The sequence below is a fragment of the Aythya fuligula genome, chromosome 4 (assembly GCF_009819795.1).
Source record: "Aythya fuligula isolate bAytFul2 chromosome 4, bAytFul2.pri, whole genome shotgun sequence".
Taxonomy (NCBI): Eukaryota; Metazoa; Chordata; class Aves; order Anseriformes; family Anatidae; genus Aythya; species Aythya fuligula.
In genome coordinates this window covers 50,420,786-50,440,365 of record NC_045562.1, presented here as the reverse complement: position 1 = coordinate 50,440,365, position 19,580 = coordinate 50,420,786, and the positions used below count along the sequence as shown (strand labels likewise).

Below are 19,580 nucleotides of genomic sequence, written 5' to 3'. Positions count from 1 at the left end.
TCCGTAGTAACAGACATCTTGACAGGCAGGAACTCCCTAGATTGTTCCTTGTCTGTCCTTCCTCCAGTAGCTTTGCCAATTTCTCTCTAATCATGCAGGAAAGACCTTTTGGCTAGCCTCTTCTAACAGTTCCTCTAGAAAGTCAGTACCATAGCAGATATTCTGGCTTCATTCTTATCTCTTGCCTGCAACATTTTTATCTTCTCTTAAGAATACCTTTACAAAACAGGGTCCCTTCTGGCATTTGTCAGAAAACTAAAAAAAAATACCCATACTTTAAGCCACCTGTTTCCAAAGCCATATTAGAGACTTAAATGTAACTTAGTATATGTCCAAAATCTATTATTATTTGTTCTCAGCTTTATATATGGATATAATGACACATATTACATATTGCTGTATGATTTCTACATTTTCAATTGTCACATTTTGTCTGTAAATACAGATTCTACCTTTACAGTTCGTGGCACTACTCCCTTCAAAAAGCACTACTGTTCAACATTACTGCAAAGACATTTGAAGCAATATAATTATTTGCCTAATATAATGCTCAAATTGAGAGCTACTGGAGATCTTACTAGCTTCACAGCTTGTTTTTCCTATAACTAATCATTAACCTTGTCTAATTTGTGATACCAAACAGTGTTCAGACTCTACTTACATGTCTGAATGAGCCAGCATGTAGAATAATTCTTATCACTTGCCAGCATCTATCTATAGTAAGGCTTTTTGTAGAACATTCTTTTCTTGATCAGTCCTGCTTTCAGCTATGCTATATTATAAAATCAAGACACTGCTCTATGAAGACTGCTTTTAAAATGTTTTTATCCTACTCCTTTGTTAGGAATCATACTTCCATTCAATTTCTTATGCTTTGTCTTCCTTAGAAGCTTTTTTATTTTTTTATTTTCAGTGTTCACTGCAGCATCACATTCAAACTCTATTTTGATGAGTTCAATTTTAATATCTTGCAATATTTTTTCCTTTTGAATTCATTTCCATAATGGAAATGGCAGACAGGAGAGAAGATCACTAAACGTGAAATTACAGTAACAGGATCTAAGCCTTGCTCATAGCAAGCTTCCACTGATGACACAGATATCTAGTTAGACATCTGCACATTTCACACATTACCAATCAAATTCTTTTAAAAGGATTTTAGAAAGCATGAGTTCAAGTAATTACACTACTGTAGGACAAAACTGCTCTGGATGCAGAGCAAGGACTTGACTAGATTAGCCTGGGCCAGGTCTTCCCAGATTGCTCCCCCATGCAGCTAGAATCCCCACCAACGTACACACATCATTCTTCTGAATAAATATTCCAAGCTTCTTTTCCCACTCCAAGTTTTCACGTACTACTGTCTTCATATACTGATAGAAAAAATTCTTCTGAATTTACCTTATTCCCTTGCTTCTGCACTAATACAGGGGCAGTATACCCTGTACATTAAAAAGACCTATTCTAGAGAAAGTCATTAATAGTGAAAAACAGAAATAGTTACCAAACACAGTTCTAGCTGGAACAGATTCCTTATTTATCCAAAATGAAACTTGAGAAAGGATGACGGTCATAATGCATGGGATATATGTCTGAATCATAAAATAACCCATTTTCCGTCTGAGGTGGAAGTAAACTGTCATAACAATATATTCACCTAAAAAAAAAAAAAAAATATTTTTCTGACTGCGCATAAAATTTATGTGTAGCAGAATAACTGTTTCAGACTATCAACTAGGATGATTAAGATGATGCTAATCACAACACTTAACATGTATAGGAAGATATCTGCCTTACAAGACAAGAACAAAGATAAATTTTAACCAATAAATCCTGGAAACAACAGGTCCTTACAGTATTATTCTGAAGCTGCTTTCAAAAATACTGCATATACACAATTAACACTGGATCACTTTGCATAGCGTAAGTATGATTTAATTTTTTTTTGGCATCTGCTGAAGAAAATAGTTTCAAGACACAAATTATCTACCTACCACAGTATCCAGAACATTGTGGTACCCATCTGCTAAATAAAACAATTATAACAATGATGCATATAAAATGATATGGAAGCATCTCAGCTTTTTACTGTATTTATACACCAGCATCACTGTGATAAAGAGACATGCAAAAATCATTAAAAATGTCTTAAGTTTAGATAAAGTATCATTTTTAATATTAAACAAAATAGTTATAGTTTCAGCTTAAACTGAATAAATCATCTAAACAGAAGTACTACAGAAAAAGCATTTGGGGGACAGTAAGGAAACGGGGTCATTAACTCATAATAATCAATACACTAACAGATCAATTTCTAGTGTACTTCAAAATGCTGTTTTATCTTACAAAAAACATCCTTAAAGCAATACATCACATATATTTGCTTTATTTGTTTCATTTTGACCATCTCACAACACCCAAACTTGCTGATGTTTAGAAAATGATTCCAATTTTTAAAAATATTTTGGGAATATGCTTGCTTTATCAGCAAACTGCTCATCAGTGATACTTCACTCATTTAGGATGCCTGTAGTTGCCATTTGCCTTATTTCTTACAGCATAAATCAGCAGAAGTATCTATTGTGACTAATGCATTTGTGCCTATCCTTATCTGACTAGAGGGTTTTTATGGTTTTAATAACCCATTCTGTATGCTCTACTTTTATCCCAAGCTGTTTGTACCGCCAAACAAAGGAAGTCTTTTGCACATAATGTGGATACAGTGCTGAGAAATTACTTCCTCACCCAGGCATCCTCTTGACTCTTCAAACTGCATTTTAAGCAGTGATTAAATACTCATTTTGTCCCTTGGAGTAATGATCTCATTCCAGTTTTCTGAAAGACCTTCGCAATCTACGGTAATGAATCTGCAAATGTAAATCTGAAGGACAGAAACCTAGTTCAGATTTATGTTCTCAGCCCTCAATATATACCCTATGACATTCAGTAGAATATCTTACAGGAAAGAAAGAAAAAAAGCCTAGGGCATTATTACAGGGTTAGTTTTACCTCAAATTAACTCTTGCTGATGAGATTCCTACCTGTAATAGATTTAATGGTTTCAGTGGATACCGTATGCCCAAGCAGGTCATACTGAACTAAACTGGAAGACTCCTCAGGAACTTCCACTGACTTCTCAGGTCCTTTTGTCCAGGTATAAATCATTTCACTCTTTGGATATGCATCTACAACACAGCACCAGTTTGCATAAATAGGAAACTTCTCACACCTTACCAGGACCCCAACCCAAACCTACGGAAATTTAACAGCAAGACTGACAGTAACAACTTTAGAAAATAACCTCCACGTGAAGTTGCCCCAAAAAACCACCCTCACATGAGAATAAATTGGAGCTAAAGTCATATGTCAAGTGTCACACATAAATTAATTTCACATTTGAACGTGAAGTCTGAACACTACACTTTCTGGATCAGCCCTTACTGAGTATGTAAAGATTATCTTTAAGTTATTTTAGAAATTTCTATCTAAAAATTTATTATTAAAATATATGGTATCTAAAAAAAGAGTATGATAAAGAGGACACATTTTGGAGACTGGGTGCCAATTTCTTTACAGGAAATATGATTATACTAAAGTCAAAAGTTTAAGGGTATTTTTTGCCACAAACCAGAGGTCAGTAAAAGATTCAGTGTAGCCCAGAAATAAGAACTCCCAAAGAAATATTCTAACATTTAACACAAAAGACATAACTTAGGGCTAGCATTCAATCCCTACACAGCCCAAACTCCTGTTAAAATTCAATTAAACCAGTCTTGAATTTGAAATTGCTATGTCTTATTTAAGGTTTCACTGAAGAAGACACCAGATTAGTGTGAAGCACAATTTCTGCTGACTGATGATTCTGCCTGAAGAAATATGCTGGTGGAAAAGTCCCTACTATTGAAGTTCCCCTAGTACACATCTGATACCAAAGCCAATTCTAGAAATACCAGGTTCCCAGTCTCACCATAACTGGAAAGAAAAGCCTTATCAGAGCAGTATCTTTAATATCCTCATTTTGCTTGACTGACTACTCAGCTGTATAAGCTCAATGTATGCTAAGGAACAACTCTAAGCAGCTTCCAGTCATTTCTAACTTCAAAATTAAGGTGTCAAGGAAAGCAGATTACTGTCCAGCCGCTGACTACATCCCACCGTAAAGCAGCAGTGACCAGGGACACTTAGAAGAGTAACAGGATAAATAACAGACCACATCAAGCGTCCCCAGGTGGTCACAACAATCTCTGCTGTGGATTAAAATCAGAGAATCATAACTGCCTCTCTCTGTTGCATGCAATATGTCCCAAAACATTCCTTCTAACAAAAGTCAGGTGTAGATTTTTTGGATAACCTTCAGACCTTGAAGCAAAAAAGGACAGTCACCTGCACTACGATTTCTCTCATTTACTCTCACCAGTCTAAAAACTATCTAGCATAAACTTGTCACTCAGACTCCCTCATATAGGCCAGGAGACAGGAGATAAGACATACACAACTAAGATCAAATCTTCACACTTAACATACAAGTCTATCTTAGGATATCAGCTTGACACCACTGACTGTAGAGAAAGCCAAATAACCAGCTGCCCTAGGCACCTTTTACCTGACTGCTGTAATTTGAGATGGATCCCACCCTCTGTCTTCTCCAGAGAATTTCTCACTTCACTGAGTGTTCAATTCATCCCTAGGAACCAAGAAAAACTACACATTTCAAGAAACAGTATAGCCAGAAGAGGGGGGTTTAACGTAATAGCTGAATCACTGCCTGCTTTTCAGTTCTCTGTCTGGGTTTAATTTTTCAGTTCCTAAATAAAATTCTCAAGGAACTTAACAGGAGTTTCGTCTGCATAAGGATTGTGTATCAAGACTAATATTCAGAAAGTTTAGTAATTGATCAAAATCTACTTCTACTATTTAAATTCTGTAGTTACAAGAAATTTCATAATTGCAACTTACAACTCCCAAATTTGAGAGGACAAGCATGACCATCCATGGGAAAATCCACTAATCTCATGGGACACTCTGCACTTATTGTAAGCCTATAATGGAACAAATTAAATAGTCTCTGGTTGCCATTTTGTCTAGGCAGCATAACTTTTGCATACAGTAATTGTAAAAAGCTGAACAAACAAGCTAGATACCTCATTGTGTACAGGATGGTGCCATTTCTCATTATTCTGAAGAGTTTATTTGGGGCTGTCATATTATGTGCAACAGACTTTTTCCCGTTCCTGAAGAAAGTGTCAGGAGTCCACACCTTCGAAACCATCAAGTTGTTAAGTCTTAAAATTTCAATAGGGCCATCGTATTTTAATCTTTTGTCTACCCATGTTTGACGGAAGAAGACATCCATTGTATACTCCTGTATTAAATTGCAGAAAAACAAAGATCATATTTTGCATATATAAGTGTTTCCTGTAATTAAAATAAATAAATAAGTAAATAAATAAACAGAAATCACTTGGGAGCAAAGAAATTAGTTGTAAAGAAAATGCTAAGTCCACTACACAAACATTTCCACCAATTAAAGTGCTGTGTACATCTTAATAGCTTAATTTCCCACATTAGTCATATCAATAAATTGCTACACATATTTAATCATTAAGAAATAATTAATCTAATTAGATTGCAAGAAGCAGGCAATTTAATTTGTAGTCAAGCATATAACTGGAAACAAAATGATCTGTGACAATAAGTGTCAACAGATTTTTAAAGAAAACAGCCAGCAGCAAAATAAAATAATCCATGGATAAATTAAAATATCAGGACAAACAATTACCTCCACTTTAAAGTCACAAAAGGAAATTTAATTTCAACTGATCAGAAATAAGCTTTTAAAGAACAAAAGTGAATATTTCCTTTGTCATGTCACCAAGACATATATAATAAAATACACAGAGCTGCATAAACACATATTTATTTTTAACTACATAACTATCCCACTAACCTCCCCAGAAAAGCCATTTGGATGCTCCAAATAAAACGTGCCAACAACTGCAGAATTGCAGACACAAGTACATCATGAGAAATCACATGCGAATTAATTGACAAAGGAATGCATTTCTCATTTTGGAAAGCTTAAGCATTTCACACACCCACAAAATATGTATATATATACATATATATATATATATATATAGTGGCATTGGAAAAGGTAACACAGGAAGCTTGAAGTCCTTTCTAACTTATAGCTGCAATTCTGTGTTAAGTCAAATAATGTTTTTGACTTTATTTCAAATGTTTCTGCATGTTATCAGCATTGAAACTACTTGTTTGGTCATATCTATTCATATGGGCAAGGATACATCTCTACAAGTTTAATGCACCCTAGAATTAGGTTTGCTGCCTTTTGCATGGCTGCATCGTCCAGTAAGGTTCATAGTGAATCTACCAGGTCTCTCTTCTATTGTCATTTCCTGCTGGTGAATTCATAGCTTATAGTAGCAGTTTCTGTTATCAGCTTCTACGTGACACATTTTGTAAAATGAGATTTCAACTCCTTTCATTACACTGGGTACCAAAGTAATCCTGTTCTTCTAAAAAAACACTCTGATCAATCACCCCCTGTACTGAGACTATCTCACGCTTTGCTCTTCCAGCGAGTTTTATGAATGCAGCCACATACATACCACATTGGGTCACCAATGGATACACTAACTAAAAATCATCCCCAAAACAATTCCTGGATCCCTGTAGTTGTCTTCTAATCAATCCCTAATGACAAAAGGGGAAATATCTGCCCTAAACTCTCCTTTTGCTGGTTCATTACCTACCTTCACTTCTTGTTTTCACTCCTGCCTTTTCCAACATAACTAATAATTTCCACGTGGCAGCATGTCACATTCTTCACCAAAGCCTGAGAGATCATATGAAGCCATCAATTTAGAGGTGAGGATCACATTACTAGATTTCCTTTGGACCAGATTGTTGCACCCCTTGTCACACTGAACTGCATCATACATAACAACCATTGAAGGTGTAAGACGCAGTCCAACATAAGCCATAGGTGCAGGAACCTAGTCCTTGAAAAAGTATCTTGCTGTCACATACCTCTCCCCAGCATAGAAACAAATCAGGTGCACCAGAAAGTGCAGACTAGAAACACATGGGAAGGAAGCTATTGCCCTGAATCTACCTTTCCCTTAAACAAGGTAAGTACAAACATATAATGCACATATGTCTCTGTTACTTCCATGTGATTTCTTGGATGTTTTATAAAAAAGAGAAACTGTCACATGATTTAAGGGAATACTGCTGGGTTATAGAAGTTGATGAGAGTTATGCTGGATTTGACCTCAAGTGGATGCAGATGCCTTTCAGACACAAATAAAAGTACGTGCAAATGTAACATTTGTCTTCTGTGAGTATTTCATGCATGTTATTTTGACATTCAGTTTCTGCAGACACTTATGAAAACTCCTATCAGTCAAACATTTACTGAAAGTGATGCTAAAAGGGGCACAAAGATTGACAAAGGGAATTCATCTGAAATGACATGTCAACAAGTATTTGTGAAATGATGTCATTATTATTCACCTGAGAATAACACACATTTCAAAAAGGGAAAGGCAATTTCAAAGAGATTACATATTTTCCCCACAGTATGCTTAGTGAGATGCTCCCTGCAAGGCCTCTACACCATAAAAATCTGCTTTAAATCCTGTGAAGTGATTTCTTTAAACCAGTCAAAAACCAGTGCAAGTGTGACCAGAATCAGGCCTGCTGTATCTAATTATAAGCTATAAATTAAGCTGCTCCTAATCCTGTCTACTTTGCATGACTGACAGAGCAGTACGGAGACATGACTTAAGCATCCACTCCTGACTGCAGTTAATGGTTTCTCAGAAACAGGAAAGGGCATTTTAATTCCAGAAATACATACCATTTCTACATCAGAAACAGGTCCAAAACTGGTGACATATATATCTGTTTTGACTTCAGTAACAGGACCTAATACATGAAAAGGAAGTGAGCAAGAAAACATGAATTTTGCTGGTCAACAGTTCTCATAAGTGATCCTGGCATGTGAACAGTTATCTCTTTGAGGGTTCTGTGGAAGAGCAAGAGCAAAATGCAAAACAGGTCATTTCAGCTAAGTCTCTAATAACAACCACTGCTCAACTATCTTTACCACATAAGTAAGTTAAAAGCAGCATTTCCATGCAAATCCCCATTTAGGAAACCAACATTTACTCAACAGATAAGAAAACACATACCAATAAATTAAAAGCCTTATGGAAAACACCATGCTGATAAACAACAAGCACCTCATTTAAGTAATCCACACTCCCCAAGGTATCTGTTGCTAATATTCAGTCTTACTGGTAATAACTGGGCTACAGATATTGGCATGTCATGCACTAGGCAATTTACTATTGCAGGATCAAGAATTGTGACCATATCGAGAGAAGTACTTAAGTGGCTTAATACTGACAAACAGAAGATTTAGGAATTTCAGCATTTTGGAGTGTCTGAACCTCGGTCCACATGCTATTGCAAAGCCTGTCGTGAAAGACCTAGTGATATTTATGACACAGTGCAGCAGAGGTCTTGAACATTCACAGCTGGGAATGGCAAACAGCCATCAGAAAAAGAAGTTTCATCTCAACGTTATCATCTCCTTTACTACAGGACAACGCACTTTGAAATGTAAAATGGGCACCATTCCACATTACCTTTAATGGGAGTCTTAGGATTTCCATTAACCTAAAAACACATGCAGGATTTAGGTCCATTCCCAATGTAAAAGGCTAGAAAACTACTAATTATTACCAGTTATGATGATGATTCTGCAATCAAAGCATTAGCTAATGGTTTAATTCAGGTAATGAACTTACATTATAAATTAAAAATAATAATAATAATAAAAATCTACTGATGTTCCTACCAACCAATACCTGTTTGGAAAAAAAAAAAAACAACCACAGTTTCTACATTCCTGCAACTCAAATTTCTGAAGAGGATAAGTGGTTCAAGTCTGTTAATTCAGGCTTTATCGTAGTATTTGGAATCTAAATATGAAAAGAGGAAAGACTTAAGACTGTTTGAAGCAGAAGAATATGTGCCTCTTGGAAAGAAAAAAAAAAAATCACTGTTCACAGACATCACTTTGAATCAAATGTTAAAAGGAGAAAAAGATAAGCAACTGGAAAACAGGAAACCCATATTTCTTGCACCTAGAACAAGTGTCAAACTGTGAACAAAAAGTAAAATAAAACCATGCAAAATTATTTCACTAAACAGTTTGCAAGTTATGTAGAGAAGAACAGCTAAGATTTTTTCAGCTAAATGTCAAAAAACAGACTCCTTGCTGGAAGTTAACAGTTTCACAGAAGGACATTTTTTCAAGATAAAATCTTAAGAAAATTCACCCTACAACAGTTGGTAGCTCAGTGGTCCCTGGAAAGTTGGATCCTTCAGCATGTCTGTCTTGAAAAGGTTTTAAGAAGCATTTCCCCAGTTCCAGATAACACACTTTTATACCATTCTGCTCTTCTAAACATGTCAAATGGAAGCTGCTCCCCTTTCTACAAGTAATTATGTGTTCATCGGGGCACAGAAATCCACGAGTGGTTAGACCACTCATTTCACTGCCAATGTAGTCCAATGAAATTTCCACAATATAATTATTTATGGAGAGCTCCAGGAGATCAGAAAAAAAAAAAAAAATAATCACGCAAGAGCTGTCAAAATACTGGAAGTGAAGACTTTCACCTGCAGCATTAAAAAAATAGGTGAGAAAAACTCAATCATACTTGCACATAGAAACACAGGCGATTCAAATTTCCCATAATCACCAGACTATTATTTATCTAGGATAAACTACTTTGGGTTTAAATACATATATATACACAAAATATTTCTTTATTTCATCTAGCAAATTTGAAATGTTTCTGAAATCCAAGTTCTATAGAAATAAAAAAGAGACATTGCTGCAGACTGCTCTAGGGGGAAAATACAGAAATAAGTCTTTGTTACCCAACAATAAGAAAATACTAAAAGTCATATTCCTAAAAACAAAATAAAACCACCTTTTACTGGTTTTCTTTATGATATCTTCATTTCTTTACCTCACAGAACACTGTAATTTCATAACTGTTGAATTGAACAAAGAGGCAGATTTTTCCCATCGGCATGAGCTGGTTTTCCTCGGACATTGATTTCTTCTGTTTTATTAAATCATTACAGCTTCACAAGCAATAAGTGTTCAGAGTCTTTTTGCAAGTTTATTTTTTGGAGTTTCTTGGAAAGATGGAGAGACCTAAGACCAGGAAACTAACCTCAAAATCAGCAAGCTTATGATTTACTACCACTAGAAACTCAATAGGAGCAACATAGGACTAAAACTATGCTAAAGTTTTGTCTTCTAGCAACTGCTATTCTGCTCTTAAACCTTTATTTATTAGTAGGACTCATGAGACAGAAGGAAGGAGGACATACAAATAAGCCACAAAATAAGGTTGAAATTAAAGTTTAGTTTTGGTTGAATGCCTGACACAATGGTAGTGCAATGATGAAATAAATGTTAAAATTCACATTTTTAGGCCACTAGACAATGTCAGAGGAATGAGGATCTACAAACATTTTATGTATCATAACAGAACAAATACATCCACCTAGTACTGATATGCAAATCCCTGCTTTGCATACGAAACTGTGGTAAGCGTTAAGACATTTGGTAGGAGAGAAGATAATTGCAAGGGACAGTGGAGACTGATCATCTCTCTAATGCTTTTCCCAAAGTCGTAGCCCCATCATGCTTCACATCTTTCCCAACATTGTCAGTCCTCAACTGCTAATGCCAACCACTGGATTTTCAACCACATCACAGTACTCAACGCCAACCCAGGACCACCTATGGCGACATCATATTCTCCTTGTAGGAGAAAACATAACTCCAGTACGTAACAATAGTGGGGGTAGAAAGAGTGAGTCATGTCTTTTTCTTTTTTCCTAATTATTACTAATCATGGGAATTCCTGTCAACGAGGAGGTGATTTATAGTCACCTAACCTACTTTTACTGGTGATTTAAGCAGCCCTCTGAAATGAGCATGTTGCACCACTTAATCAACTCGGGCTGTGCAAGCAGAAGATCCTATTAGAAACCTTCACCTTCCACTACTAGCAATAAAATGCAGGGAGTTGTAAGAAGGCCAATTAATTTTAAATATGACCATTTGGGTTTATCCTTCAATGGATGTTCAGAAAGCATCTAATCACCATAAATCTTCAGGAACACTGAAGAACTATTTATAACATACTGGTGTGTATTTTTATGTCAATGAAATAGGAGGAGAGTCCTACACACTGCAGTGGGAACGGTTAAGTCTGAATCACCGCTTGCAAGATAATATATTTTAAAGAAGCTCAGGCAGGATTAAAAGCAACCCCTGCAAAAAAGCCAGAATAGTTCAGCGTTCAGTGGAGATGCTGCATGTGGGTTGCAGAAGTGATGCCAGGCCCTAACCCTGCGAACAGGAACATAAGACAGCTCTCCCATGCATTGCATGCCAACATATGGGTTGAACTGCAGCACAGCTCCCAGCGAAAGACTTTGGGCTCCATTATCCCCTCGTCTCCATAGGCAACTGTCACTGCAGAGATCTCCACTATATGTAAACAGTCAAATCCTGCACAGGCTCTCTGTGCATTGCAAATTTCGCCATCAAGAGTCATGCTGCCAAGCAGGAACATTAGCAAACAAGTCTGTACAAAGGTTTTGACACACAAACTACAGTTTAAATGTTAAGTGCAGCTATTGCCACTGCTATGAGATCAGTCCCAGGATACATAAACTACGTGAAACTACATTACATCAGTTCCTACAGCCACATCTAAAAAAGGGGGGAAGGAGGAAGTAGTTGCTACATTATTTATTTTTTTTTTAAGAACTATATGTGAAAGACTTGGTGCCTTTTCTAAATTCTTGTTGGCTGCTTATGATTGCTATCTTTCAATTTAAAAAAAAAAAAAAAAAAAGATTCTATGAAGCATGTTCTTTGTTTAATTCTACAACAGAGGACCCCTGCTATATGTGAAATTCTTGTTGGGTACTCAGAACACCTAGGTAGGGCATTTCTGAAAATGAATGTGGAATTCAAACACTTGTGCTACATTCTTTATCCACAGATAAATATAACAAATGTGACAGCACACAGTAACTTTTACATTCATCCATCAGCATGTCTGAACCCTGTAAATAAAAAAACATACCTCCAGAAATGAGGAGACTACTCTGTTTCTTTGCCTGTTCAGCAGTTACTCTCTGCTAAGGCAGCCAACAAGGCTGACACTCATGCCAGTTCCCATGATGTAGACACCTGTCTGCTAAGGACTGGACCAAGAATATCAGCTAATTTTATGCAGGTCACTAAACAACAGACAGATGGTAATGACTTCAAGCATTACAAACCTGGGCCAAATTCAGATCAGGCAACTACAGGTATATAACACCATATCCTGTTAACAAGCCTTTGAGTCATCTGCGCTCACCAGCTGAGGAAAACTGGACAAGTGCCTGAGGAAAGAAATGATCACCTTCAATTTACACTGTTCACATCCAGTCCCTTTGCAACCTTAAAAAATATATTACAGAATCTATTATGCTGAGCAATGGGACCTTGAAAGTATGCATGAGTTTTGTTTTTTTTTTTAATAAGAGCATTTAATCATGTAGATATAGTTCTATTCTATAAAAAAAAAAAAAAAAAAAAAAGATGTCTTTGCTCTTCAAATTTATCCTGCATGTATTTCTTGACTACACTCACTCATTTTGCCTTGAAAGGAAATGAAACTCTTCAGTAACAATGTTCATATGCTGAACATTACACAGCCTACTAGGGGCAGAAAGGCTGTCCCATACTTTACTTAGGGGAGATGATAGCCAACATATGTAATTTCACCAGGTATTCAGCTGCACTTTCACAAACACAAGATCATGAGAAAGAGTAAGAAAAGAGGAAGAAAAGAAAAAGGAAAATGAACTAACGTGGTTCTGTTCCTTCTACTCATGAGCCAGCATGCCAGCAACTCGTGAACAGAAAGGTGGAGAGCTATCACCACTTCACTAGCTGATAGTAAGACTTGCACTTTGTGCCAGACTGCACCTCACACAAATACACAGATTCAAGAGCAGAGATTTCTCCAGTCTTCACTGACTTATGGGCAATCACACCACAAGGAGATAGGAACATGCTGAGGGCAATACTGTCAGCCTCAGAAGGGGCTTTTAAGACCTAACATCAGTGGGTTTCTCAGTCAACCTAAGAGCCTTGAGCAGCAGGCAAGCCATAAAACACCTTCTTTCTTAGGTCTGAACAAAAAGCAAGTTGCCCAAGATTAAAGGCATGCCTAGCAGAAAAATTTATTAGAATTAGCAAATACACAGGAATATGGAGTGATGCTCTTCCCTCTCACTTCAGTCATCTCATTTCTTCTTGCTTTGCTAAGTACAGGCTTAAGTGAGTTAGCATGTCATGAAAGTTTTAAAAGATATCATAACATTGCAAAGTTATGACCTTTTAATAATATATACATATATAACAAAATGTGATCCTTCCCCTCTACTCAGCACTGGTGAGACCACACCTTGAGCACTAAGTCCAGTTGCGGGTTCCCCAGAGAGATGTGGACATACGTGGAGAGAGTCCAGCAGAGGTCCATCAGGATGCTGAGGGGACTGCAGCCTCTCTGTGTAAGGAGAGGCTGGGAGCTGGGACTGCTCAGCCTGGGGAAGGGGAGGCTCAGGGGATCTCATTACTGTGTGTAAATACCTGAAGGGTGGATGCAAAGAGGAGGGAGCCAGGCTCTTTTCAGTGGTGTCCAGTGCCAGGACAAGGGGCGGTAGGCACAAACTGTAACACCAGCAGTTCCCCCTGAATATCAGGAAGCACTTCTGTGCTGTGAGGGTGACCAAGTGCAGGTTGTCCTGAGAGGTTGGGGAGTGTCCCTTCTTGAAGATCCTTAAAAGCTGCCTGGACATTATTCTGGGCACCCTGCCTGAGCAGGGAGATGGGACCAGATGGCCTACAGTGGTCCCTTCCATCCTTAACCATTCTGTGGTTCTTTAATCCAGCACAGGTTTTAATCAGGTCTGTCAGGCCCTTCTATCAGGAATTCCTCAGGTAAAGCCTAAAACCATAGAAGTGTTAAAATGGCAAATCAGATTCAGGCCTTTTATGTCAAGTGAATAATGCTCCTGTCAAAATGTCATCTGGAGTTCTACAACCATTTTGAAACTAATCACCCATGGAAAAGTAATGGATTTTTGGAGAAAATCAAGGTTTTGCAATTTTCTAGAGAGTTTGCCTTCGTTGTGTGTCATATGTAAACTTTTAAAAAGCAGATGAAAACTGGAGTCAGGGCGTAAGTTGAAATGATCTTCCTTCAAAGTTTTACAGCTCAATAAAAATAGCACCTGGGTAACACCTGAAGTTTTACAGCAGATAATGCTTTTCATTAATCACACCGCAGGCGACTTCTGTAAACACCCTAAGCTTATGATCTGTTAGATAAACAGTGGTTTTGATTGGGAAATCCACACGTTACAAACTGCATCCTGATATTCAGGATAATGGCAAAATGGCACACAGAGAGTACAGAATGTAACTGACTTAAATTCCACTACACCATTTTAAAACTACACTGCGTTACTTTTTTCTTTAGTCCCTAAATACTTTCCCACCACTGAAATTCAAAGCTGCTATGCATTTAATGTCTTCCTGAGAGCACTTGAGGTTTGTTTGTTTGTTTGTTCCACCCCCCCCCTACACAAAACTGCCTATTCTGCTTTGCTTAATTAAACTTCTGGCCAAAGTCTCTTTCCTTCTCTCTTGCTCCTGTTAAGGGTTTAGATTCCCATCCCCCAAAGTTGAGGGGAGCTTCCACTTAAAGAGTCATGAATAACTTTCTTCATGAACTCTTCTGGTTTTATTTATTATGCTAGTAAACCTTGCAATTATTAGTAAGTAACAGCAACTTTTTTTTTTTTTTTTTTTAACCTGTTTCATAAAGCAACTTTGTAATGCACAATGTCCATCAAGTGACATGGAGAACTTAGTTCTGTTTACCCTCAACATACGCTATGTTCCTGCATAAGATGTACCAGGGCAAGCTTCCACATACTCCACTGATGTTGAAAACCCTCCTAAGGGACCGTAACTACATTTGTAAGCACACTCAGGTGATTTCACTTCTCCTTTATAGCTACCAACAATTGTGCTAATTAGTCATTTGTATCCAGTGTTAGGAAACCTCTAAAATCTAATGTTTCCTCCTTTGCTCTGCATGCAAAAATCTTCATGAATTGTTATTTGTGGAATATAACTCTGAAATATGCCGGCAAAATTCAGAATTTGGCTAGCTCCCCAAGTCTGATTTTAAACATCACTTTTGCCAGAATTAGAAATGGTTTCATCGATTTGTAGTTTAAAATCAGCATCGGTCAAAACTCTGTGAGGCCTTTTGTTCTTAAAATAAAACTTTCGTTTCATTTTGAGCCACGTGCAATCTAGATGGTGAATCAGCTTCAAGAATAAAACAAAAATAAATATTCTGCTGCTCATCAGAAAGTGACACAGCTTTAGCATTACTGAAGCACACTATACTTTCCATCTCTAAATATTCCCACCCCTTATGACATTTGTTTGCAACGCTCTATAATAATGAGTGACCCATTTCCAATATGTGAGTCCCATTTGGCATAAAGATTTATCAGCAAAACCCAAGAAATACAGGGAAAATTGAATTTGGACAGTATACATTTTAATAATTAATCCACACATCTTGTTGAGTTATGTCAAAAGGTCGGATCTGACCACTTAGAGAACTTTACATTTATGTTGGTTTCAGTTTTTAGTTAAAAGCTGTTCCTGTCAAATCAGGTGAAGATAACTCACTGCAATGAGCTAGGGTGCTAGGCATTGTTTAAAAAATTGAAGTATTTTTTTCCATGTGTTACTTAGAAGTTCAAAACTCAAAGATGGATGGTTTAGATATTGTAAGGAAGAAGCAAGAAACAATAAAATATCAATTTTGTGAAATATACAGCCAGAAGTGCCTTCCTCAGGATGAAATCTGAAGGTTTTATCTCCCTGTGCCATCTACTTCAAATACTGCAGTTATGAAGTTCAAGGAGATACAAGGAACTTTTCCTTCTTGATAGCATTTTGCTGAAAGACTACTTTTGCAAAATATCCTGCAAAGGACAACTGTATCGAAATAAAAATCAGCATAAACTATATGTCACATCACATATTTAGTAGTTGTTTAATTTTGGAAATCTGATAATGCTCATAAAGCATCTTTGCAAGATGACTAATTAGTTGGCATTCAACCTAAAATGATACCAAACATAGCACATCTCTTGTACGCATGCAGAAGTGTCTGTAACCTCTCTGCAGAGACTGAAATGGAAAAGGCTACCTGTTCTCAATGACTCCTCGGGGTGCTCCAATAAATTTAGCTTTATTCTCGCCATAACGTTTAAACTGAGCTATGGAAGGCCTCATTTATTCGATATACCCAAAATAATAAAGAAGTGATCAATGATGCTTGCTGATGTCCTTTAATGATCAAGATCATGCATGTGAGCCCAGTACATGGCATGCGTTGGCATACATGTCAGTGTGGATGCATCACGTGTATGAAGAAGGTACTTTCAGGGGAGGAAGAAAGTATTTCGCAACATAAACCTACGCAAGATCTCATTCAATTCCGTATAGGAAGAGGCAGCCCATAAGATGTTCTTGCTGGCTTACTGCATCATGAGACGGGCTGTAGCATCTCTCTTTTCTAAAAAAACTTTTAAATTTGTATTTTTAGATTGGCATGCCAGATAATGGAATGAATTCCATCCCGATCCCAGTTATTTTCGGTCCCGAGCCCCTACAGGCGACCAGCACGCCCCACACCGACCGGCGAGCCCGGCTGCTTGCTCAGCAGCACCGAGCTGCGCCGGACCAGCCGGGGGCACCGCGGGGGAGCGGGACCCCGAGTCCACACGGCGGGTGCGGGCAGACTCGGCGCTCCGCTTCTGATTCCTACCCCCAGTTAACTACTAAACCGGAGCTGGACCCGGAGCAGCTGAGCGCTGCTCGTCCCCAACTCGCTGAAGGGAGGGCGCCCACCCCCGACCTGACCCCGCAGCGCGGTACCCAGCCCCGGACCCGCTTCTGCTCGGACCCCATCCGCGACACTTAAAGGGGGGACAAAATCCGCCGGCCCCGGGCTGTGGGGCAGCTTCTCCCTTCCCTGCCAAGCCCACACACGCCGGCTCCCCGGTTTCGCTCCGGCACGACGGCAGCACCCCGAGGACCGGGCCCTTCTCCCCTCCGCTCCCCGGGGGACTCAGCGCTGCCCCCCGCACCCCCCGCCCGCGGGCACGGCGGCCGTACCCCCGAATCCCGGGCGCAGCCGGTTGTCATAGCCATCCAGGAGGCTGTTCAGGATGCTGGTGAAATTCTCCGGCCACAATTTCTCCTCTTTTTTGCTCTGTCCCGGCGGCCCGCTGAGACTACGAGGCAAAGAGGGAGAGCGGGTGAGAGAGGAGCCGCCGGGAGCCGGCTCGGCGGCACCGGGCGGGGGTCGCCCCGCCGCCGGGGGGTACTCACCACGTCGCCAGGCACAGGCAGTGCAGGAGGGCGATGGAGAGACCCGAGGACATGGCGATGGCTGGCTCCTTGGCAGAAACCATCTTTGCATGCCATACTTCACGCCTGGCCACGTTAAACGCCTTGCTCCGGGGCGGGGGGACGGGGACGGCGGCGGCAGCCCCCCGGCGGCCCTACATGCGCGGCTCCCCCCCGGTTACCAGGCGGCGGCGGCGGCGGGCAGGGGCGGAGGAGAGGCGACTTTCCCCGCGCCGTTAACTCCCTCGGGGCAACAGGCACCGGGCCCCGCCGCTCCCGCCTCCGCCCCGCTCTGCCCCGCCTCGCTCTTCCCACCCGGGGCCGCCTCGGCACCCTCCGGGCGGCCGGCGAGGCGAGGCGAGGCGAGGAGTCCGCCCGGTAGCGGCCTCCCCGGGGAGGGAGGAGCCGGGCCGAGCCGCGGGGGGAGGCGGATCTCGGCCCCGGGCGCCCTGAGGGGGCCGGTGAGCCCCGAACCGAGCCCCGGGTGGCAGAGCTGGGTGTCTGTGAGGGGAAGGTTTCTCTCCCCTCTGTGCTCTGCTCATGACTGAGGGCTGAAGTCTTTGCTGTCCCGATCCTCTTTTCTCCCTGAGGGGGAAGCAAAACCAAAACCAGGAGGGAAAGAGAGAATTTGCCCTGCGAGGAGGGTTTGGGAGCAGGAGGGTCCCTCCACACCAGCTGGAGGCATACCAGGCTCTGGGATGAGGAAAGAGATGTGACTGCAGGGTTAAAACACACCCGAAATGGATGGGAGTGAGTGGGTTATCCCGGCTTTCTGGAAGCAAAAAATGGTAGAATAAGGGAATGGCTTTGCATTGTATTTTTTTTTTTCTTTCCTATAATTAGGCAGCCAGGTTTGGTGACCCAAATAATTTCCATTATACAAGGTCCAAGGGATTCTTGCATAATTTGCTGTAAAACCCACTGCAAAGTGTTGCTTTTCTGTCAGAGACCGTTGGGATGGTTGGGGCTTTGAGGGAGAGGGAAGAGAAGAGTACGGGCTGTTTTTCCCCCAATACAACAGGTACTGAAAATAAACAACTTGTCCTTCTGATCAGGTGTGTCGCAGAGTTGTTTAGGTTTGGTAATCAGTATGCGTGTCAACTTTAATGAAGCCGGTGAAGTTCATCGTGCAGGAGCACATGGAGCAGGTATTGTAATTGACTTCAAGACTACAGCCCTGCCTATGCTGACATGAAAAAGCCTTATTCATTATGCTACACTATCTCCAAGCACTGAAACGCCTGATTATCTTCAAAACTACTGGACACTTGAAATCTTCCTGATTGTACTTCAGAGCTTGTTCCAGCTAGGGTGCCCTTTGCTGATTCCTTTGAAAAACAATTAAAGCTGTGCTTCAAATACATTTAGTTTGCTGGTGCTGTTTATCTTTAAAAAAAAAAAAAAAAAAAAAACAACAACAAAACCTCTGTCTAGGCAGTCAGCTCTGCTTCCAATTTTAAAAGCCCCATTTAGGCCTCTGCAGATTACTACTACTCTATTCTCTCTAATATTTTGTCAGATGAAATGCAGGCATTACCCATCAGAAACCTCCTCCCAGGTACGACCACTCTGTTTTGCATCTTCCTTAGTAAAGAAAAGGCACTGGGCACTAAGGTGGTCTTATCACAATAGAAAGTACCGATTATTTTGGCTCACAGCTTTATCCCCTCTGAATTCTCCATGCCTTCAAGACAGACTGAAAAACAGGGCTGAATGACTACTTCAGCCATAGCGCTGTGATATTTAAGCCAAGTCCTGACCAAAGCTAGGCTCAAGGAATTCATTGGCTTTCAGCTACTCCAGCCTTTCCTTCTCTATTTAAATCTTTTGTTTTATTTTGTTTTGTTTTGTTTGTTTGTTCTGCTAGATCCTCATCCCCTTACTGTCTTGTTGCAACAATTAATGCTCTGTGGAACCTAACATAGTGGGCAGCCTGCCTACAGACAACACA

The 19,580-nt window shown here is 39.9% G+C and overlaps 1 protein-coding gene across 1 annotated transcript in view; it reads right to left on the bottom strand.

The window, feature by feature from the left end:
* GABRA4 (gamma-aminobutyric acid type A receptor subunit alpha4) overlaps nt 1–17,971 on the bottom strand; it is a 40,757-nt gene extending 22,786 nt beyond the window's left edge. The window contains exons 1-7 of the mRNA XM_032186556.1: nt 17,612–17,971; nt 17,396–17,514; nt 7,883–7,950; nt 5,142–5,362; nt 4,957–5,039; nt 3,042–3,185; nt 1,505–1,657 (exon numbers count right to left, since the gene is read on the bottom strand). Coding sequence (XP_032042447.1) covers nt 1,505–1,657; nt 3,042–3,185; nt 4,957–5,039; nt 5,142–5,362; nt 7,883–7,950; nt 17,396–17,514; nt 17,612–17,694 — 871 coding nt within the window. The 5' untranslated portion in view covers nt 17,695–17,971. The remainder of the gene's footprint in view (nt 1–1,504; nt 1,658–3,041; nt 3,186–4,956; nt 5,040–5,141; nt 5,363–7,882; nt 7,951–17,395; nt 17,515–17,611) is intronic.
* Between the last annotated feature and the right edge of the window lie 1,609 nt (nt 17,972–19,580).